The sequence below is a fragment of the Eretmochelys imbricata genome, chromosome 20 (genome assembly GCF_965152235.1).
Source record: "Eretmochelys imbricata isolate rEreImb1 chromosome 20, rEreImb1.hap1, whole genome shotgun sequence".
In the NCBI taxonomy this organism is placed as follows: domain Eukaryota; kingdom Metazoa; phylum Chordata; order Testudines; family Cheloniidae; genus Eretmochelys; species Eretmochelys imbricata.
The window spans coordinates 4188519-4210765 of NC_135591.1; the positions used below are offsets into that span (position 1 = coordinate 4188519).

Consider the following 22247-nt stretch of genomic DNA (forward strand, 5'->3'; position numbering starts at 1 on the left):
TAAATGCTGGTTCTATCCAAACAGGGTGCAGGGCTCAAACTGGGTGATTCCCAATTATTTCTCATCAGTCCCAGTACAAATTCATCCATGGTGAAATACTGGTGCACTGGGCACAAAAATGATATCCTGGCTCCTAAAGCAGGAAGTATTTGAGATGGGGCAACTTTTGCAGTGTTCTCTTGAAACCCCCACAGAGGATCTAGGATTCTCATTACTAACAGCGATGTGACAGAATTTTGTGGGCTAGGTCAAAGTTTGCAGTTGTGAGAAGAGTGGAGTAACCAATTCTCATGCTACAGTGGGGCACAGACTGATCACAGCAGGGTCAGGAAGGAATTTTGTACAAATGGCTAGGTGCGTTTTGTATGTGTGTGACACTTTCTCCTGTGGTATCAAGTATTAAGCATGGTTAGAGTCAGGGCACTGAACTAGATGGACCAGTGGGCTGATCCAACGGGGAAATTCAGTGTTCCCATGTCTGTGGGGAAGTCCCAGCTCCGAAGTAGGTAGGCATTTGAGAACAGGTTGAAATTATCTCCCCAGCCATCTTCCCAGCTCTGTCATCTCCCCTCTCGGGTGTCTCAGGGCCGATACATGGGGCTGCTCCAGCCTGATGGATATGGGAAGAAATAAATTTCTCTTTCTGCTTTCCCAAGGATATATAGGGGCTCCCCATCAATCCCTCTCCTCCCCACATGGCTGTCACCCTGAGCAGCTTTTATGACATTGCAGCAGAAGCAAACAGGTGCACTGTACAGCAGAGAGACTTATGGCCCAGCCTGGGATGCTCTGAAGACGATCATTTCTGTGTGCGTGTATGACAGGAACATTTAACTGTGGATAAGGGAGTTACCTGGTTGCTATACCAAACTGGTCTTCCTTTTCGGGGTCCTTGCACAAGCCTTCCATTGCCAGGAGAACCACATTGTCATGGGATGGATTTTGCCATAACCCCACATCTTTCTTGTGATCTCTCTGCTGGGACCCAGACGGGAAGTTTCTTCCTCTCTCAGAACTTCATCCGAGGCCTTTTGCTGTAGTTTTTGGGGCTTCCTGGAAGAAGAAGGGTAGCCTCAGCATTCAAGGAGTCCTGACATATTGACAGGAACGGGAACTCACCAGCTGTGGGGTTGTGCAACAAGCCTTTGTGGTCAAAATGGTATCCTCCTCTACTTCATGGTAACTGAGGTGACTCATGGGTAGAGAGCATTCACAGACTCTGCGAGATCCTAGAATCCAGTGCAGATGTGGGGCACTTCCTGGCTGTTCGTGTTGCTGGACTTGAAAGCAGGGCTTCCGTTCAGAGAAAGGCGTTTTGGGCAAAGGGCCCATGGTAGCGTGGAAGAGGCACGCCCTCTACGGGAAATGCTCCTTGCACAAGGTGCAGAGGAAGCGGGGGCCATGGGACCTGGGCCAACGTAGAAACACGGGGCAGTGAGGCACGGAGTGCTCATCAGATTGGGCAAATCTGGGAAGACAGGCGCTGCCCCACCCCTGCACCCCCATAAAGCAGCTGAATCGTGATGGAGAAGGTGGCTGCTTCCTTTTCGCATCCTTGAGCCGATGAGCGATCAACCTCCGGCCTGGACACTCTTTGTGAGGTTCTGGAAGTTTTCTGGAGTTTCCCTTGAGACTCGCCCAAATCCCATCCCACTCCATCCCATAGCCCTGTTGGAACACTGCCGGTGACAAGAGAGTCACTTTCTCAGCATGTCCCACAATGTACCTCGGTTCTTAACAACATCTGCTGTGCTGAACCGAGCTTCCCTTGAGCAGACACCATAATTCACAGGCAAACCACACAGTGGCTTTCCAGGCACCCAAATGCGGGGAGCCCAACTGCATGGGTGGCCCACAAGAAGCTAAACTCAGGTTGCTAATGTAGCCAGGGAGAGCCCTGAGCCATTGACTGACAAGGAAAGGCACCTGGCGCCTTGAGCCTGTGTTTCTCATGGAGACTGCAGAATCCCCAGGGAACATTAGGAAACTTTCCCCTGCCTAACCACAGCACCTGCAAGAAGTTGGCAGTCCTGGGTTTCCTGTAACGTGGGTTTTTCATTGGCACCATGGCCGTGGCCACTGGCACAAGCTTATCACCCACATTAGCGACGGAAGCGTTAGCAGCCAAAGAGCTGCTGCAGGACACTCCAGCGACCCGTGGCTCTGACGCACTTCGGGGCCAGTGAATAAGGAGCCTGGCTCCTCCGTCAAGAAGCGAAAAGGACGTAGTTAAAGAGTAACGGACCCTCGTACGACCATCAGCCTCGTGTGCTCCAAGAAGCTGTGGGTGAGCGAACACAAGGGCGGCAGGGGTCTCTCTAGTGACGGCGTCGGTGTGTTTGCAAGCTAGCAGAAACAGTACTGGGACTTCTGTTTGCTCTCAACGCTGACCTGATGAAGCCTGGGCTGGTCTCGCTCAGCCGTTGCTATTCCCCAGCTCTACAAAGGGAAAGAAAGAATGGGGAATTCAGCTCCTTCTCCCCACTGCTCCCCACTTTGGACGGCTCTCAAGATGGCTCAGCCACACATGGCAGGCGTAGCAAGAGGCACATGAGAGTTTAGGAAGTCTTTGGGTTGCAAATTGTAAACCCTGTTGGCTTGCCCAGAGGCATGTGCCTGCAAACTGGTCCCTGGTCTCTATTTACTTTAGATAAAAGGGGAAACTATAAATAATGACTGGTCTAGAGAAGGTAGATTGGGAGCTAGCTGCTGTTCTCCCTGTCTCATAGCACAAGAATAAGGAGACATTTAATTAAGCTAAAAGGTGGAAATGTCATCACGGATTAAAAGAAATAATTTTTTTCACACTGTGTGCACTTAGCCTATGGAACTCATGATCACTGGATGTTGTTGAGGCCAAAAGTTGGCAAGATTCAACAAGAATTCATAACAAGAATATGGAAGGGATATCAAACCTCACACTTCAGGCTTAAGCCGCTAGCGATAGAGATCAGGATAAGACCTAATGTGGGAGGCAGATGAGCCCACATCTGCTACTGTGGGTTTCTTATACCATCCTCTGGTGCATCCGGTGCTGGCCACTGTCAGAGACAGGCTATGGGGCTAGATGGACTAGGGGTCTGATCCAGGTCCCTTGTTCCCGGGACTGATGCCCAGGGCTGTGTCCTCTCTTGAAGAAGCAGCAAATCCTGTTACCCAGTCGGAGAGTTTGACACCGACCCCATCCCCAGTTCTGATTCCTTCCGTGATAAGCCCCCATCAAGCCACTTTCCCAGCACTAGACAACATTAATTCAGATCTCATTACACAGAACTAAATGTCCTCACCAGATACAAGATGAGTTTGGTGCTGGCATGTGGGATTTCGGATGCACTCTCCGTGGCATAAAGACCAGGAAGTGATTTGCACCGTGAACCTGGGATGTGTGACTGGAACAGAGCCTGCAGATGGGGAAAGCACCCCAATGTAGTTAGCCCTGGGTCCCACCGTGATCTGCAGAGATTGTGGGTGTGTCCCTCACTGGACAGACATGGGATGCTGTGAGAGTGTGGGCTGAGCCTGGAACAGACGTCCCTGGTAAGCATGGGAAAACAATGAGGATCCAGATGTCACGTGGGATCTACTATGAGGCTAGAGGCCTAGAGGGTAGCTGATCATTAGCTCCCTGGCTGTTTAACTGACCGAATTATATCACCCAAACAAGCCGGGCTGGCTGTTTGGAAGCAGGGGTCCCTAAGCATTGCCCTGCTGGGTTAACATTTAACTGCAATGTGCGTCGAGTGGTGGCATTATCCCCCGCCATGGCTCAGCAGAGGACGTGGGTGGCTTCCCCTGGAGAATGAGATGTCGCAGGTAGTGTGCGGTTCCTGCTCTCTGATCCGAGTCACACAGAAATGGGTCTGAGGACCGCAAGTGACGCTTCAGATAAACATCCCAAAGTTCAGATGTATCCCTAAACAAGGTGAGGCCCCCCTCTTCCACTAGTGCCCCAGCCAATGGGACTTGAGAAGCCACATTCCCAAGACAGTTTTGGAAATCTCATCCATAATGCTTTAGCATAGATACCTGTCAGCTCCAGGCCAACACCTTCATCCCAGCTCCAAGGCCAGAGCCTCCTGCCTTTTCGGAGTCTCTGTGCTGTTTAATTTCAAGAGGAGGATGCAGAGGGAGAACCCCACAGACTCTGTTGATTAACATCAAAAACAACAAGGAGTCCAGTGGCGCCCTAAAGACGAACAGATTTATTTGGGCATAAGCTTTCGTGGGTAAAAATACCCAGCTTCTTCAGATGCATGGAGTGAAAATTACAGATGCAGGCATAAATATATTACAAATATATAAATATCAGTATATATTATGCCTGCATCTGTAATTTTCACTCCATGCATCTGAAGAAGTGGGGTTTTTTTACCCACGAAAGCTTATGCCCAAATAAATCTGTTCGACTTTAGGGCGCCACCAGACTCCTCATTGTTTTTGTGGATACGGATGAACACAGCTACCCCTCTGATACTTGGATTAACATCGCCGCAAAACCACAGTCACATCACCTGCATGAGCTGGCAGCAGTGTTAGAAAGGAATGACAACCTTGTGGTTAAGGGACTGGGGAGATCAAGCTTCAATTCCTGGCTCTGCCAACCACTCTGTGCTTTAAAACAGGGCAAAATGAGCCTTGCCTCCCTCTGTTTCCTCTTCTTCTCTGCTGCATGAGAAAGGTAGGAGGTCTTGTGCACTGGGCAGTAGAGTTGGGATCAGGAGATTGGGGCTCTCTTCCTGGTGCTGCTACAGACTCCCTGTGTTTAAGGGGGCCATTCAAAAGGATGGCACCGCCAACATCCTCATTTCTTCACAGGTGCAATTTACACATGCATTTTGGTCCCTGCAAACTGAACATCTGGGGCCAATCGGCGTACTCATGCCTCTAATGCAATTGCAGGTGTGGCGTTGCCGACTCTTGCAATTTAATCATGAGTCTCATGATACTTGGTGTTGGTCTTAAACTTCCAACTACTAGAATCAAGAGATTGCAGGCAACATTCAGCTTTCACTGCGGGGGGTGGGGGGGAGAGGAGATCTAGATGGAGCTACTATAAGGTGGGTGCATAACTGGTTGGAACACCATTCCCAGACAGTAGTTATCAGTGGTTCACAGTCATGCTGGAAGGACATAACGAGTTGGGTCCTGCAGGGATCAGTTCTGGGTCCGGTTCTGTTCAATATCATCATCAATGATCTAGATGATGACATAGAGAGTACATTTATAATGTTTGCGGACAATACCAAGCTGGGAGGGGTTGCAAGTGCTTTGGAGCAGAGGTTCTCAACTTTTTTCTTTCTGAGCCCCCCCACTCCTCCAACATGCTATAAAAAACTCCACGGCCCACTTGTGCCATAATCACTGGTTTTCTGCATATAAAAGCCAGGGCCGGCATTAGCAGGGTAGCAAGCAGGTCAATTGCCTGGGGCCCCCATGCCACAGGGGCCCCCACAAAGCTACATTGCTCAGGCTCCAGCTTCAGCCCTGGGTGACGGGGCTCAGGGACCAGGGCTTCAGCCCCATGCAGTGAGGCTTCGGCTTTCTGCCTTGGGCCGCAGCGAGTCTAATGCTGGCCCTGCTTGGAGCCCCCCCCAACCCCCCCCAAAAAAACAAAAACAAAAAAACCCTGCTTGAGGCACCCTAGTGGGCCCTGGACCCCGATTGAGAACTACTGCTTTGGAGGATAAGATTATAATTCAGAAGGATCTGGACAAACTGGAGAAATGGTTTGAAGTAAATAGGATGAAATTCCATACGGACAAATGCAAAGTACTCCACTTAGGAAGGAACAATCAGCTGCACACATACGATGAAGTGAGCTGTAGCTCACGAAAGCTTATGCTCTAATAAATTTGCTAGTCTCTAAGGTGCCACAAGTCCTCCTTTTCTTTTTATGGATACAGACTCACACGGCTGCTACTCTGAAACCTGTCAAAATGGGAAATAACTGTCCAGGAAGGAGTACTGTGGAAAGGGATCTGGGGGTCATAGTGGATCTAGGGTGACCAGACCGCAAGTGTGAAAAATTGGGACGGGTGTGGGAGGTAATAGGAGCCGATATAAGAAAAAGACCCAAAAATTGGGACTGTCCTTATAAAATTGGGACATCTGGTCACCCTAAGTGGATCATAAGCTAAACATGAGTCAACAGTATAACACTGTTGCAAAAAAAGCGAACATCATTCTGGGTTGTATTAGCAGGAATGTTGTAAGCCAGACATGACAAGTAATTCTCCCGCTCTACTCCACACTGATTAGGCTGGAGTATTCTGTCTAGTTCTGGGCACCACATTTCAGGAAAGGTGTGGACAAACTGGAGAAAGTCCAGAGAAGAGCAACAAAAATTATTAAAGGTCTAGAAATCATGATCTATGAGAGAAGATTGAAGAAATTGGGTTTGTTTAGTCTGGAGAAGAGAAGACTGAGAGGGGACATGATAACAGTTTTCAGGTACATAAAAAGTTGTGACAAGGAGGAGGGAGAAAAATTGTTCTTCTTAACCTCTGAGGATAGGACAAGAAGCAATGGGCTTAAATTGCAGGAAGGGTGGTTTAGGTTGGACTGTCAGGGTGGTGAAGCACTGGAATAAATTGCTCAGGGAGGTGGTGGAATCTCCATCATTGGGGATTTTTAAGAGCAGGTTAGACAAACACCTGTCAGGGATGGTCTAAATAATATTTAGTCCTGCCATGAGTGCAGGAGACTGGACTAGATGACATATCGAGGTCCTTTCCAATTCTATGATTCTGAGAAAAGCAATTTTCCAACGCCTTTGGATGCAGAGATTGTGCTCCGAGAGTAACCAAAAGACTCAGAAGCCAGAAGGCAAATAAAAAGAACCCAATGTTTTCTATTTTGTGAAAACATTCTTGTGATTTTTAAGCCAATATCATGATTTTTGGGGAGCAGGGAAGGGGTGACTTTTGATTTTTGAACATTCAGGGCTGACCGTGCAGCTGATGGAAAATAGATTGTAAGCTCCCTAGGGAAAAGAGCGTCTTTTGGTCGGTGCTTGTACAGCACCTAGCCCAATGCGATCCTGGGCTGTGTCTCCTTGTCGCTACCATGATCATAATTAATAATAAGTGGATGCCAATGTCGCAAGGGCCCTTCCCCACTCTGTGCCCCACTCAGCTGCTACTTCTCGGGGCAGTGGGGCTGGCCAGGCCCGGCCCTTCGGTGTCCCAAGTCACTTGGATGCCAGTGATGACGCCCCATGGAAACAAATGCCTAGAAACGGCAGCAGCCCATGATGGACCACTCACCTGCCCCAGGTGAGCAGGGCTAGGCTCCTCCCCCCCGGAGCCCTTCCTCCAATGGGAGCAGCAGGTTGGCCCCGCCTATCCAATCAGGGGGCGGGGGCGCCTCAAGATGGCTGCGTCCAGGCAGCCGCCTTTCTGCCACGTGGAGGTCGGCGGGGCGGTGGCGGGCCGGGAGCCGCCGGAGGCCGCCCCCGAGGGGCTGGAGGCCGTGTTCCCCCGGGAGGTCGGGCTCTTCGCCGACGACTTCCCCGAGGAGACCTGCTTCAGCTTCTGCGGCCACGTGTTAACCATCGCCCAGCACCACGGGGGCCGGCTCGGGGTGGCAGCGCCCGTCTGGGAGGCGGTGAGGGGCAGGATGCAGAGGAGCCCGGTGGGGAGGGCGGGTGAAATGTGGGGGCTGGGTGCAGGGGGGATTGGGAGATGGATGCAGTGTGTGTGGGGGGGTGGATGCCCTAAAGTACAGGGGGAGGATTAGCTGCGAGATTAGGAGGCTCTGGGGAGGGCTGGCTTGGAGGTGGTGGGAGCAGGGATGGAGGGGGAAAGTGGGGGGGAGATAGGATGTTTGGCAAGGAGGTGGGGAGAGCTGGAACGTGGGAGTTGGCTGGAAACCTTTGAGCTCTGGGGATGGGGCATCCCACAGCACACGGAGTGGGGACTGGTGGGGGCTCAGCACAAAGTGGAGGTGTGTCCCCCAGTGCCTGTAGGGCGTCTTGGTGCCCCCATTCATGGGGAGCAGCAGGTTCATCAGATAAAGTGGGGGCTCTCTGTGTGGCTCCGGAGATGTCCCTGGCCTTGGGAAGCTGTAGACTCTCAACTGTTCCTCTGTCTACCCCAAAGTTCCTGTTCTCCCGCTGCAAATCCTGTCTATTTTAGGTTTCAGAGTAGCAGCCGTGTTAGTCTGTATTCGCAAAAAGAAAAGGAGTACTTGTGGCACCTTAGAGACTAACCAATTTATTTGAGCATAAGCTTTCGTGAGCTACAGCTCACTTCATCGGATCTGAAGTGAGCTGTAGCTCACGAAAGCTTATGCTCAAATAAATTGGTTAGTCTCTAAGGTGCCACAAGTACTCCTTTTCTTTTTGTCCATTTTAGGAGCTTCCATGGAAGGTTAGACCTGTGGCCCATCTAATTTAGAATCCCATCTTTGTCAGTGGCCAATACTTCAAAGACAGGTGCAAGAAGCCCTGTAACAGGTCATTAAGAAATAACCACTCTGGAGGGAAAGTTTCTCCCTAAATCTGTCAATTAAGAGTCAGTGCAAGAGGATCTGTCTCCCTTATGCTTTTGTTCTCTTGTCCTGTATATCACCGGATGGCCCCATTCTCCATCTGTGTCTCTGCGCTGAAGGCTCTAACCCTGTGTAAATATTTTGAGAAGCAAAAGCTCAACTTCCGGGGCAAGAAGGTGATTGAGCTGGGCGCTGGGACGGGCATCGTTGGCATCCTTGCCACCCTGCTCGGTAGGTACAGTTGCTTGACAACGGAGCTGAAGCATGGGGGCGGGGGGGGGGGGGTAGTCATGCATCTGATCTGTGGCATTTCTAAACTACCTATCACCATAGTCTAACTCCCTAAATGGGACCTGATGCAGACACACTGTACAGAGAGACCTATTGATTGTTTTTTTAACTAGCCTGCTGGCGAAAGCTCACAGGTGTGCCCAACTTTCCTAATATAAAGATGGAATTAGCAGCTTCGTGGAAGTCCAAGGGCCTCATCTGCATACAGGGTGGCAAAGATTACAGCTGCCCCCATATTTAGTACAGCCTGAAGGTTAAAGAGGATGGCAGCTGCAGGCTCAGCATGCTGGGCCTCGTCTATCCCTGCGTTAGCTAGTATGTATAGACAGCCTGGGGATGGGACAAATGGGTCTGTTGCATGGTCGTGCATCCGGGAAACCAATGAAAATCCTGCAATGTCTGGATAATGCATACCGGGAGGGTTTGATTCTCCTAACCAACACCCACGCCTTCTGGGTTGCTCTTGTCTTTTCCAGGAGGAGATGTAACCATCACAGATCTCCCTCTGGCTTTGGAGCAGATACAGGAGAACGTCCAAAAGAATGTGCCAGCAGAGCATTCGGCTCGGGCCAAAGTTTGTGCTCTGTCTTGGGGTCTGGACCACAAGGAGTTCCTGAGAGACTATGACTTCATCCTGGGCGCAGACATAGTCTACCTGAAAGACACGTACCCTTTGCTAATCAAGACCCTCCAGCACCTCTGTGGCCCTCATTCAACCATCTACCTGTCTTCCAAAATGCGGCAGGAACACAGCACAGATGTGTTCTACGAGGCACTGCTCCCGCTGCACTTCACTTCAGAACTGGCCTATAGAGATGAAAATGAGAATATTAACATATATAGAGTCACCAGCAAGCAGAATAGCTGAGGTTAGGGCAGACCTTTCTCCCTGGCTGGAAAGGGACAGACACAACATGGCCTTTGGCTTTTCCAAACTGAGAGCCATGATCCCAGCTGAGTGAGCCACCAGCAGCCAAAATGGAGTACACAGCATGGGTGCTGACTCTGCCTAGCTAAGGATGCAGAGGGCCAGATTCCTCCGTTCTGCCAGCAATATGGACCCAAGATGTTACCACCACCACCCTCAAGCTGGGGAGAGAAGCTCGGTTTTAGCTTTGCCCCAGACCTGGAGACAGAGTTTCTTACTGTCAGTGGAAGTTTTAAAAGCCAAGATCTTTAAGAGGATGGCTGTTTTAGGCCCATCCCTGGAACCCTGGCCTTCCAAGCCAAATTCCCTTCTGCCACTGAAGCAACCAAGTGACTTGAAACCACCAAGAGCATTAAACGTCTCTTAAGAGACACCACGGTGCCTTGTTCCTATAATTTGGCTAAATATATTTTTTTCATTGCTTTCATATTTGAATTAAAGGTGTATTTCATGTGTCGCGCCTCCTTGGGAATTGTGGGGATGGGAAAAAGAGTTAAAATCAAACTGTAAATGACTACAAACCATTTTGTACAAACACACGTTGTCTTGGGTTAGGCTCTGGACCTCTAGGTGGCAATGCAGCTCTGCTTATGTGCAGGATACATTTCTTCTCTCAAGAGGTAATGAAGGCTCTCCCTTGGGTTTTATTTAAGTAGAAATAGATGCGTGAGCACTCAGTGTCTTAAAGGTTGCACGTGCTGTAGGAACTGCCCTCAGCCTCTGCCCCACGCCCAGCCACTTTCCAGGGAGGAGGGGCACTTTCTTGGCTACCCCTCTGTACACCCTTCACTTTTACCCCGCATGGGTGGTGCTTTCCAAGTCTCTAAGGTGCCACAAGTACTCCTTTTCTTTTTGCGAACATAGACTAGCACGGCTGCTACTCTGGAACCTGACTACCTACCTTAAAACTACATAGAAATGTTCCCTTCCGGGAGAAAGCCTTGGGGCTCTATCAAACGGGCATATCTGTGTGTATAGCAGGCGGGTTTTGTCACAACGCACACGGGAAGAGCTGAGGCAAGAGGACTTGCACCGATTCACTCCACCCTGCAGGCAGCCTGAGTGTGTTACACGGGGCCGATATGACTCCAGCAGGGCAATGAGCAGTTGGCCCCCAGCATGCTATGGGCCAGGCTTTGCTGCACCCTCCCTTTCTAGGGTTAATTGGTCATGAAGGGGAGAGCACAGGCTAGAGGATGGGGCCTCAGGACTCCTGGGTTCTATGGCTGGTCTTCGGGGCAATCCTGGGAGGGGAGGCAGGACTCCTGGGTTCTATGGCTGGCCTTCGGGGCAATCCTGGGAGGGGAGGCGGGACTCCTGGGTTCCACTCCTGGCTGGGGGAGGGGAGGCAGGACTCCTGGGTTCTATGGCTGGCCTTCGGGGCAATCCTGGGAGGGGAGGCCAATGAGGGAGGGTCTGGGAGGCAGGACTCCTGGGTTCCATTCCTGGCTGGGGGAGGGGAGGGGAGGCAGGACTCCTGGGTTCCCCAGGTGGGAGGGGCATGGGCTGGAGGTACAGGGAGGAGGGGGGCAGGGTAGCCTTTGGGGGTGGGAGATGTAAATGAAGAGAAGGTCCGTTGTCCCGCCCTCCCTGCTCCAGCCGCCAATGAAACGGCTCGTTCCCTCCCCCGCCTCCCTGCCATTGGCTTCCGTCGTCACCCTCCGCGACGGCCAATCGGCTGCGCGAGGCTTCACGGCGCCGACGCGATCGGTGGGGTGGCGGAGGCCCCTCTTGCGCACGCGCCCTTGGGCTGGCGGCTCGCGCCGGCGCCTATAGGCTGCGCGGCGTGTGACGTATAACGTGCGCGCCGTGGCGGCCGGCCCCAGGATGCAGCGGGCGGCGCTGACCGGAGTTTGCGGCCCCCTGCGCGGGGGGGCCCGACCGCGGCCGGTGAGGGGGGGCCGGGGCCTTCTCCTTCCCCCGCCCCCAGGAGCTGGTCCCTCCCCCTCTAGCCTATCCTGGCTCCTGGGGCGGGGCAGGACGCCTGGGTTCCCGACTCGGGGTAGCGCCCCCCCCCCCCCCCCCGCGAGTGGGAGGCGCCGGGAGACCCCTGGGATGAGGCGTCCCGGGGCTGTCATTGCAGCCACATGCTGCCCCAGGCCGAGGGCCTTGTGCGGGCCCCTCCTGAGCCTGTGCATCAACGAGCAGCAGGGTGGGTGGGAGGCAGTAAGGCGCATGTAGCCTTGGGGAGCAAATGAGAGGAAGGGGTTACAGGGTAGGGGGCTGACCTCCGTCAACGCTGAGATAGACAGCAGGGCTGGGCTTTGATCGCATGCGTGAGGCTGTTCCTTACCCCCTTGCTTTAGCATGCAGGTGACTTCAACTTTATCTCCTCCCTGCTGGCAGGTCTGTCTCTTTCACACTGGTCTCCGTGCATTTGCAGCGGATAAGGAGCTGCTGGTGAAGCTCAGGAAGAAAACCGGTTATTCCTTCGTGAATTGTAAGACAGCCTTAGAGAAGTTCAGTGGCGACTCCAAACAGGTGAGAGCTGCTTGAACTTCACCCTGACGTTGCACTGAATGTCAGTGGGATTTGGGTACCTAACTCCCTTAGCTTCTTTCAAAATGTTAATCTGAATGAGATGAGACTAGAATTTCTACTTTGGAGAGGGAGGGCAACTCACTGCATGCAGGTGTATAAAAACAAAGGAAGGATATATTTAAAACTGAGTGGTTTCTCTTACTTACCTCAGTCCATAGTAAAGGAGATGGTGCATAGATACCAAGGTAATAGGTTTAATTGCGTTTCTGTTGTAATCATTATGTAGGACTCTCTCCGGAAATTGATCATCAAGGTCTTGATTTTTAGAAAGGTCTGGATAATGTTGTGATCTCTATAGCTGTACAAGCTGACACAGAAAGATGCATGGGGAATTTAGTTTCCTGCTCTCAAGGCATAAGTAGATCAGGGGCAGAAGGTCAGAAAGAAGACGTTGTGCATTATCTTGTATGTATTAGAGATGTTTGGAAATCCACTCAAAACATATTGCCAAACTCATCGATGTCATCCTCGCTCCCAAGAACATCACATTTAACAACACTGTCCAAACCAGGGGAACAGCAAGGGGTACTGGTGTTGCTTCCGACTTTACCATCCTCTTCATGGACCACCTCAAGGAGGAATTTCTGGAAAAATGCACCACAAAACGAACAATATACCTGAGGTACTTGGATTATATTTTCATCCTCTGGGCAAAGATCTAAATTCCCTTAATTTCTACCACAACTTCAGCACCCACCACTCATCCATCAAACTCGCTCTAGAGCACACCCACACCAACATCAGCTTCCTGGACACCACAGTCAGCTTCAACAGTGGGATCCTACTAACAATGCTATACAAGAAGCCACTGATCACCATGCAAAGCAACCACCCCAGACACACCAAAAAAATCTGTTATCTGCGGCCAGCCACTCAGTTACCACACAATTTGCTCCAAAAAGAAAGTCTGGGATACGCACCTAAACACACTTAAATTTGCCTTCGCTAAACAAGAACACTTCATCAGCAAAGTAGATCATATCATGGAAAGGGCCACCCACATACCCTGGAAGAACCTGCATCAATACAAGAAAAAGAAACGCACTGACTTCACCCCCCTAGTTACCTGCTATCCCACGCTGGAACTGCTACAGGTTATCATCAAACAAGTACAACCCATACTTGATGGGGACCATGTCCTGAAAGAAATGTTTCCTGAACCCCCTCTTCTGGCCTTCAAACAACCCTCCAGCCTTGGCAAACTCTTCATCAGAAGCAAGCTCCCCACAGACCAGGACACACCAACTCAAAGCAGCACCAGACCCTGCGAGAACAACAGGTGCAAAATCTGCAGACACATCTCCACTGCTACAATGATCAACACTCCCCAACATACCTTTCAAGATTCATGGGTCCTACATATGCCTGTTGTAACATGTGCTGTACCCCATCCAGTGCATCAAATACCCCCCTAACAATTAGATGGGTGAAACCAATTACCAATTACCTGGAGGTCCTGGTAATGTCAAGGAACTATGATGTGATTGGAATCACAGAGACTTGGTGGGATAACTCACATGACTGGAGTACTGTCATGGATGGTTATAAACTGTTCAGGAAGGACAGGCAGGGCAGAAAAGGTGGGGGAGTAGCACTGTATGTAAGGGAGCAGTATGACTGCTCAGAGCTCCGGTACGAAACTGTAGAAAAACCTGAGTGTCTCTGGATTAAGTTTAGAAGTGTGTGCAACAAGAGTGATGTAGTGGTGGGAGTCTGCTATAGACCACCGTACCAGGGGGATGAGGTAGATGAGGCTTTCTTCTGGCAGCTCACGGAAGCTACTAGATCGCATGCCCTGATTCTCATGGGTGACTTTAATTTTCCTGATATCTGCTGGGAGAGCAATACTGCGGTGCATAGACAATCCAGGAAGTTTTTGGAAAGCGTAGGGGACAATTTCCTGGTGCAAGTGCTAGAGGAGCCAACTAGGGGGGGCGCTTTTCTTGACCTGCTGCTCACAAACCAGGTAGAATTAGTGGGGGAAGCAAAAGTGGATGGGAATCTGGGAGGCAGTGACCATGAGTTGGTTGAGTTCAGGATCCTGACGCAGGGAAGAAAGGTAAGCAGCAGGATACGGACCCTGGACTTCAGGAAAGCAGACTTCGACTCCCTCAGGGAACGGATGGCCAGGATCCCCTGGGGGACTAACTTGAAGGGGAAAGGAGTCCAGGAGAGCTGGCTGTATTTCAAGGAATCCCTGTTGAGGTTACAGGGACAAACCATCCCGATGAGTCGAAAGAATAGTAAATATGGCAGGCGACCGGCTTGGCTTAACGGTGAAATCCTAGCGGATCTTAAACATAAAAAAGAAGCTTACAAGAAGTGGAAGGTTGGACATATGACCAGGGAAGAGTATAAAAATATTGCTCGGGCATGTAGGAATGAAATCAGGAGGGCCAAATCGCACCTGGAGCTGCAGCTAGCGAGAGATGTCAAGAGTAACAAGAAGGGTTTCTTCAGGTATGTTGGCAACAAGAAGAAAGCCAAGGAAAGTGTGGGACCCTTACTGAATGAGGGAGGCAACCTAGTGACAGAGGATGTGGAAAAAGCTAATGTACTCAATGCTTTTTTTGCCTCTGTTTTCACTAACAAGGTCAGCTCCCAGACTGCTACGCTGGGCATCACAAAATGGGGAAGAGATGGCCAGCCCTCTGTGGAGATAGAGGTGGTTAGGGACTATTTAGAAAAGCTGGACGTGCACAAGTCCATGGGGCCGGACGAGTTGCATCCGAGAGTGCTGAAGGAATTGGCGGCTGTGATTGCAGAGCCATTGGCCATTATCTTTGAAAACTCGTGGCGAACCGGGGAAGTCCCGGATGACTGGAAAAAGGCTAATGTAGTGCCAATCTTTAAAAAAGGGAAGGAGGAGGATCCTGGGAACTACAGGCCAGTCAGCCTCACCTCAGTCCCTGGAAAAATCATGGAGCAGGTCCTCAAAGAATCAATCTTGAAGTACTTGCATGAAAGGAAAGTGATCAGGAAGAGCCAGCATGGATTCACCAAGGGAAGGTCATGCCTGACTAATCTAATCGCCTTTTATCATGAGATTACTGGTTCTGTGGATGAAGGGAAAGCAGTGGATGTATTGTTTCTTGACTTTAGCAAAGCTTTTGACACGGTCTCCCACAGTATTCTTGTCAGCAAGTTAAGGAAGTATGGGCTGGATGAATGCACTATAGGGTGGGTAGAAAGCTGGCTAGATTGTCGGGCTCAACGGGTAGTGATCAATGGCTCCATGTCTAGTTGGCAGCCGGTGTCAAGTGGAGTGCCCCAGGGGTCGGTCCTGGGGCCGGTTTTGTTCAATATCTTCATAAATGATCTGGAGGATGGTGTGGATTGCACTCTCAGCAAATTTGCGGACGATACTAAACTGGGAGGAGTGGTAGATACGCTGGAGGGGAGGGATAGGATACAGAAGGACCTAGACAAATTGGAGGATTGGGCCAAAAGAAATCTGATGAGGTTCAATAAGGATAAGTGCAGGGTCCTGCACTTAGGACGGAAGAATCCAATGCACCGCTACAGACTAGGGACCGAATGGCTAGGCAGCAGTTCTGCGGAAAAGGACCTAGGGGTGACAGTGGACGAGAAGCTGGATATGAGTCAGCAGTGTGCCCTTGTTGCCAAGAAGGCCAATGGCATTTTGGGATGTATACGTAGGGGCATAGCGAGCAGATCGAGGGACGTGATCGTCCCCCTCTATTCGACATTGGTGAGGCCTCATCTGGAGTACTGTGTCCAGTTTTGGGCCCCACACTACAAGAAGGATGTGGATAAATTGGAGAGAGTCCAGCGAAGGGCAACAAAAATGATTAGGGGTCTAGAACACATGACTTATGAGGAGAGGCTGAGGGAGCTGGGATTGTTTAGCCTGCAGAAGAGAAGAATGAGGGGGGATTTGATAGCTGCTTTCAACTACCTGAAAGGGGGTTCCAAAGAGGATGGCTCTAGACTGTTCTCAATGGTAGCAGATGACAGAACGAGGAGTAATGGCCTCAAGTTGCAGTGGGGGAGGTTTAGATTGGATATTAGGAAAAACTTTTTCACTAAGAGGGTGGTGAAACACTGGAATGCGTTGCCTAGGGAGGTGGTGGAATCTCCTTCCTTGGAAGTTTTTAAGGTCAGGCTTGACAAAGCCCTGGCTGGGATGATTTAACTGGGAATTGGTCCTGCTTCGAGCAGGGGGTTGGACTAGATGACCTTCAGGGGTCCCTTCCAACCCTGATATTCTATGATTCTATGATTCTATGATACTCAGCTCTCGAATGAACTCTCGAATGAACTCGCCCAGAAAAATGGTATAAGACAAAAGCACCATATCACCTGTGGGTGAACACTTTTTACAAAGTATCAGGGGATAGCCGTGTTAATCTGCATCCACAAAAACAACAAGGAGTCTGGTGGCACCTTAAAGACTAACAGATTTATTTGGGCATAAGCTTTCGGGGGTAAAAAACCACTTCTTCAGATGCATCTGAAGAAGAAAAGAAAAGAAAAGGAGTACTTGTGGCACCTTAGAGACTAACCAATTTATTTGAGCATAAGCTTTCGTGAGCTACAGCTCACTTCATCGGATGCATACTGTGGAAAGTGTAGCATCCAATGAAGTGAGCTGTAGCTCACGAAAGCTTATGCTCAAATAAATTGGTTAGTCTCTAAGGTGCCACAAGTACTCCTTTTCTTTTTGCGAATACAGACTAACACGGCTGTTACTCTGAAATCTGAAGAAGTGGTTTTTTACCCACGAAAACCTATGCCCAAATAAATCTGTTAGTCTTTAAGGTGCCACTGGACAACTTGTTACAAAGTGATTACTCCATATCTGATCTTTCGGTACTGTCCCCAAGGGAAACCTGCCCAACACCTTCAAAAGGCAAGCCTGGGAACTTAAATTCATAACTCTGCTAGCCACCAAAAGCCATGGACTTACCGGGGATGCTGGTATAATGGCTCATTGCAACAATTTGTAACACACCTCACTGCTGCGCCCCTTAATTGCCCACTTCAAACCCTTTATACATAAGAATCTAACCCCCAATTGCCCACTTCATTTCAAGAGACCCCCTCCAACATGCGTTACTCCTCTTGCTTAACAATCTGTCCCAACTTGTATTTAGCTCAGACGCTCTTGCTTTCTTCCCCAGACCTGAAGAACTCTGTGTAGCGCAAAAGCTTGTACCTTCCATCAACAAAAGTTGGTCCAATAAAAGATATTACTTTGTCTCTCTCATATTCTGGGACCAACATATCTATAATGGCACTGCAAATAATTATCCCAAATGTGACAGTACCACACAGCTGGTCAGTGTCATGTTGGCTTGGGTTTCTTGTGTTTTGTGGAACCATTAGGACGTGGTCTGACCATTACGGTCTCTCCTGTGAGGTGACTTTTCCACTTTCAGTATTACAAAGCTTAGGTCTAGGAGAAAGTTTAGTCTCTGAACTGACTTTTGTTGGGTTCATCTTGGTTTTGTCTTCAAAGGCTGAAGCCTGGCTGCATGAGCAGGCCCAAAAGGAGGGATGGAGCAAAGCTTCCAAACTACAGGGCAGGAAGACAAAAGAAGGCCTTATCGGGCTGCTGCAGGAGGGGAACGCGGCAGTTATGGTGGAGGTAAGCTCCTCCGCTAGTGTGTGGGGGACCCTTTCCTTGGGCTCATGGGATAGAGTGAGTCGCTTCCCCTATCCCTTGAGCTGGCCTGTGTGCATAAGTTCAAATCTTGCAGCTGGGAGTTTATCTTGGTTAAAATATTAAATAGACAAATTTGTCTAGTCAAATCATGATTAATAGAGAATGTCTGGCATGAATGATTCTAAAGGGATTCCTTTAAACTGCAGAAGCAGGAAAAGACCCTCAGTCTGTCCTAAATAGAATAGTAATAGCCACAGGGAGTTCCTGTTCTGAAAAGCTGGAGGGCTTATTTCTGTCGCTGACTTCCCGGATAGCAGCTCTGACTGCTGTAACGGCCACCCCTTAAGTGGAATGGCAGCTGTCAGACAATGACTTCAGAATAATCAGCTTTGTTTCTCTACCAGGTGAATTGTGAGACAGACTTTGTGGCCAGAAATGCCAAATTTCAACAGTTAGTTCAACAAGCAGCAACTGGGACAATGTTCCACCATCAAGGCGCTAAAGACCAGTTAACCACATATACCAAGGTGAGAGAGATCTATCGAAAGTACTTATATCCTCCCCCCGTTACCTGACCACCTCTCACTCTTTAATAATATATTTTCCTCCCAACACCTCCATGAGGTAGGGAAGTGCTATTGAGCCACAGAGCTATGTTGGCTTTGTCTGCATGCCTTTGCCAATATAGCAATGCTGGGAGAGCCCCCTAGTGGAGACACACTGTAGGCCGACTGAAGCACACTTCTAGCAGTGCAGTTGGGTCTACACCTGAGACTTCGATGTTACAGTTATGTTGTCTCGGGGATGTAACTTTTTTTACACTCCTAACCAACATAGCTATATCAGCGAAACTTTGAGTGTAGGCTTAGAGTGAATCTACACGAGAAAATTAGATCGACCCAGCTACTTCGCTCAGGAGTGTAAAAAAAAAAAAAAGCCACTCCCCTGACCAAGATCGTTAAGATGACCTAAGTTCCATGTAGCCAGCGCTAGGTTGACGGAATAGTTCTTCTGTTGACCTTGGGAAGGTGGATTTACTACGTTAAATGCATCTCACTGAAGTGGAATTCTCGCGGATGCTGGCCTGACTAAGACATCCTTCCCAATCATGAGTATTCGGCCAAGCCACTTTGCTGGGATAAGCAGCTATCCTGTCTCAAAATCCTTGTTGGAATTAGGGGATGTGCTGAAGTGTTGGAGGAATTTGTTCTGAGTAATCTCCAATGTACAGAAGTCGATTGAGTAGGAGGTCGTCTGGCGGTGCTGTGTGAGGATACACCACATCAGGCGTCTGTTGGAGTAGCTAGGTGGGGGCTACTACTCTCCTAGAGTCAGGGGGCTTGCAGTGTAATCTGTTGTCTCTCGTCTCTTTCAGCATTTCATGAAGGCAGCTGAGCTTTCTCAACTGCGGACCGGGCCTGCTGGATGTTTGCTCAGTGACCAGCTGGCTCTCACTATAGGTGAGCGCTCTAGTGTAAGAGGCTGGTTAGAAGATAGAAATCAGGGAGGCGTTTGTTTGTGTGGCTTCCATCATTCTTGTGTGGGATTGACTGAGAAACCCTTTCCCCTGAGAGGATTCCACCTTTTATCCTGTGTTCAGAGGGGCTGGCTGGCATGAATCTTGTCCGTTTCCAGCCTCACGGAAACTGCTTGTGCCAGTGTTTCTGACAGCACTGAGGATGCAGTGAGGCTCAACTGGGGACCTTTAAATTCTGGGAACTGTCCTACAACCGCTCACAAGCTCTCAGAACTAGTACTGCTGCAAAGTAGTTCAGAGGGAGTTTTCTGAGGTGGGGCATCCCTTTAGACTTACAGTACATTGCAATAACTCAGTGGTTCCCAAACTTGTTCCGCCGTTTGCGCGGGGAAAGCCCCTGGCGGGCCAGGCCGGTTTTTTACCTGCTGCATCCACACGTTCGGCCGATCGCGGCTCCCAGTGGCCTCGATTTGCTGCTCCAGGCCAATGGGAGCTGCTGGAAGCGGTGCAGGCCAAGGGATGTACTGACCACCTCTTCCAGCCGCTCCTATGGGCCTGGAGCGGCGAACCACGGCCACTGGGAGCCACGATCGGCCGAACCTGCGGACACGGCAGGTAAACAAACTGGCCCGGCCCACCAGGGGCTTTCCCCGCACAAACGGCAGAACAAGTCTGGGAACCACTGCAATAGCCTAACATTTCCAGTAAGTGGTAAAGTAGCCAAGCTCCCTTTCTTACAGGAAGGGGTTTTCTGCTTTTAAATACACGGGAGGGGGACAGTCCTAGTATCTATATTGAGACAACTCTCCAGCCTTACGCTCCTTGAGCAGCAAAACTACCAAGGAAACTGACATCTTAAAGGTGTGGGGGAGAGGGCAGAAAGCTGCAGCAAATGCCCTGCCCCAGAACCCTCAGCCTGATCTGTACCTTTAACCATGAAATAAAACCTGTTCTCGTTTTGGGTTTTTAAAGGCAAACTAGGGGAGAACATGGCTGTCAAGAGGGCTGCGTGGGTGGCAGTACCAGAGACCTACTACATTGGCTCTTACGTCCATGGGGCACTGCCAGCGGCTGATCCCTCCCTCCCTAACATGGTGCTTGGGAAGTACGGTGCCTTAGTGATCTGCCAAGCATCTGAGCAGAGCCAGAAGTCAAACCTTGCTGATCTAGGCCGGAGGCTGGGTCAGCATGTCGTGGGAATGGCCCCTCTGTCGGTGGGATCTCTGGAGGATGAACCTGGCGGAGACATGGAAACCAAAATGCTCGCCCAACCTTTCTTGCTGGACCCTAGCATTACCCTGGGCCAGTACGTGCAGCCCCAAGGCGTGTCTGTGCTGGACTTTGTGCGGTTTGAGTGTGGAGAGGACACAGAGATACCAGAAGCAGAGTAGACACAGCAACGTCTCACACAAGAAAACTCTTCGTAATCTCACCTCTGCGGCCTGGGGCCGGGCATTTACATATTGGATCAGTAAGGAAATAATTATGAGAGGGGATCAATAATGAATTAATCTCATGTGCTGGACATTTAATACAGGTAACTTTTTTTGCAAAGCATTAAAGGACCTTGGTAACTGTCCTGTACTAAGCATCTGCAGGCATTTTATATAAAATGGGCTGGCCTGTTTGTTTCTAGGGAAGTCAGCAGGGAGCGTTGGATCTCAGCTGAATCTCGGCTGATGGTTCAGGCTAGATGTGCTGGAGTATATATTTAAATAATCTTAACCCTTTTGGGCCAGGATAGAGACCCTCTGAGGTTTAACCATTTAGACCAATATCCATCTGCTGATCCCAGACTCTCCTACTCTTAAACTATTCCCACAAAACCAGATTAGTCCCTTCACTCTCATCCCCCTCCCCTGGACAGTAACAGTAAAGGGCTGCAGCTTCTCTTTCCCCAAGGGCAGGCATGTTGCCTCATGTTGCTTAGACCCTCCCGAAGAACAGTTCCTTCCCCTGGGCCCACTGTCCCACCAGGAACTGAGTGATGTCTTAAGGGGCACAAGCTGTTTCTTCAGCAGGTGCAGTTGACCAGGGCCATGTACGCTGCTCACTAGGAACAAGGCCCCAGCGCTTGGCTAGCCACCTGGAGAAGCTTCCACCCCAAACAGCAGTGAGTATTTGGCCTGTATGCAGGACTGCCACCTTCCTCTGTGATAAAGGGGCCACAATCTTTGCATATAGGAAATTTTCAGCCTGTAATAGATCTCTGGCTAGGTGTGTCCAAGGGGGAGTCTGATCTGTTACCGGCTGCAGCTGTGACATGTCACAGCCTTGGGGAGCTTGTAACTTGGTTACAGTACACAGGTGACTCAGTTAAATGCCTGGCTGCTGAGGTCTAGCAGCAGGCTGGGAGTGGTGGGTCTTGATTCTGTTTGACTCAAGATGGGCAGAGGCAAAGCTGAAGAAATGGGGGTTAAAAGACCTTCTTGGCAGGTCCTAGGAGAAATCCACCTGGACACTAGGGAATGAAGTGCCAGCCGCAGGGCGGGTGGGCATGGCTCACCCAAACACTTGTCCACCCAGCTTGCTTGGTAGGAAGCATCAAAGCACAACATCTAGTTCATATGATACATCTTTATTTTTTTTAAGAAGTCCCAGGTGGAGAAGGGGCTACAGGCAGAAGAGTGGCTAGAACTGGACTTTCTGCTGGTTGCAAACTAGCATCGCCTGCAGGAAGCGTTCCTCAGGAGAGGAGACGCCGGCAGGTACAGTTGTCCTGCCAACAGCACTAAAGGTTTGAGATCGTGGCTGAAGCTGGGAAGCTGTAGTAGCGAGTGATACGTAGTGTTTTGTTTTCCAGCTTCCGGCGGTTGGCCGGATGGGTGAAGCGGAAATGCAGTCCGGGTGCCTGGCTGTGCAGCAGATCCCCAACAGCCACAAAGGCAATG

General features: G+C 50.2%; 2 protein-coding genes across 4 annotated transcripts; both read left to right on the plus strand.

Annotated features, from left to right (window-relative positions):
• Window positions 1-7371: 7371 nt before the first annotated feature.
• On the plus strand, window positions 7372-10136 carry EEF1AKMT3 (EEF1A lysine methyltransferase 3). Its single transcript, XM_077838571.1, has 3 exons — window positions 7372-7605; window positions 8610-8721; window positions 9258-10136. Exons 1-3 carry the CDS (start codon window positions 7372-7374, stop codon window positions 9647-9649), a joined length of 738 nt encoding a protein of 245 aa, XP_077694697.1. The 3' UTR covers window positions 9650-10136.
• Window positions 10137-11478: 1342 nt separating this feature from the next.
• On the plus strand, window positions 11479-22158 carry TSFM (Ts translation elongation factor, mitochondrial). Of its 3 annotated transcripts, none has more exons than XR_013348463.1 (7): window positions 11479-11599; window positions 12056-12190; window positions 17733-17861; window positions 18284-18406; window positions 19255-19339; window positions 20329-20893; window positions 21949-22158. XR_013348463.1 is itself a non-coding variant. In XM_077838476.1 (6 exons), exons 1-6 carry the CDS (start codon window positions 11537-11539, stop codon window positions 20745-20747), a joined length of 954 nt encoding a protein of 317 aa, XP_077694602.1. In that variant the 5' UTR covers window positions 11479-11536; the 3' UTR covers window positions 20748-20940. The 3 variants fall into 3 exon arrangements, 1 of the variants encoding a protein (XP_077694602.1); XR_013348462.1 differs by lacking the exon at window positions 21949-22158 and adding an exon at window positions 21375-21396; XM_077838476.1 differs by lacking the exon at window positions 21949-22158 and having other exon boundaries at window positions 20329-20940.
• Window positions 22159-22247: the final 89 nt, after the last annotated feature.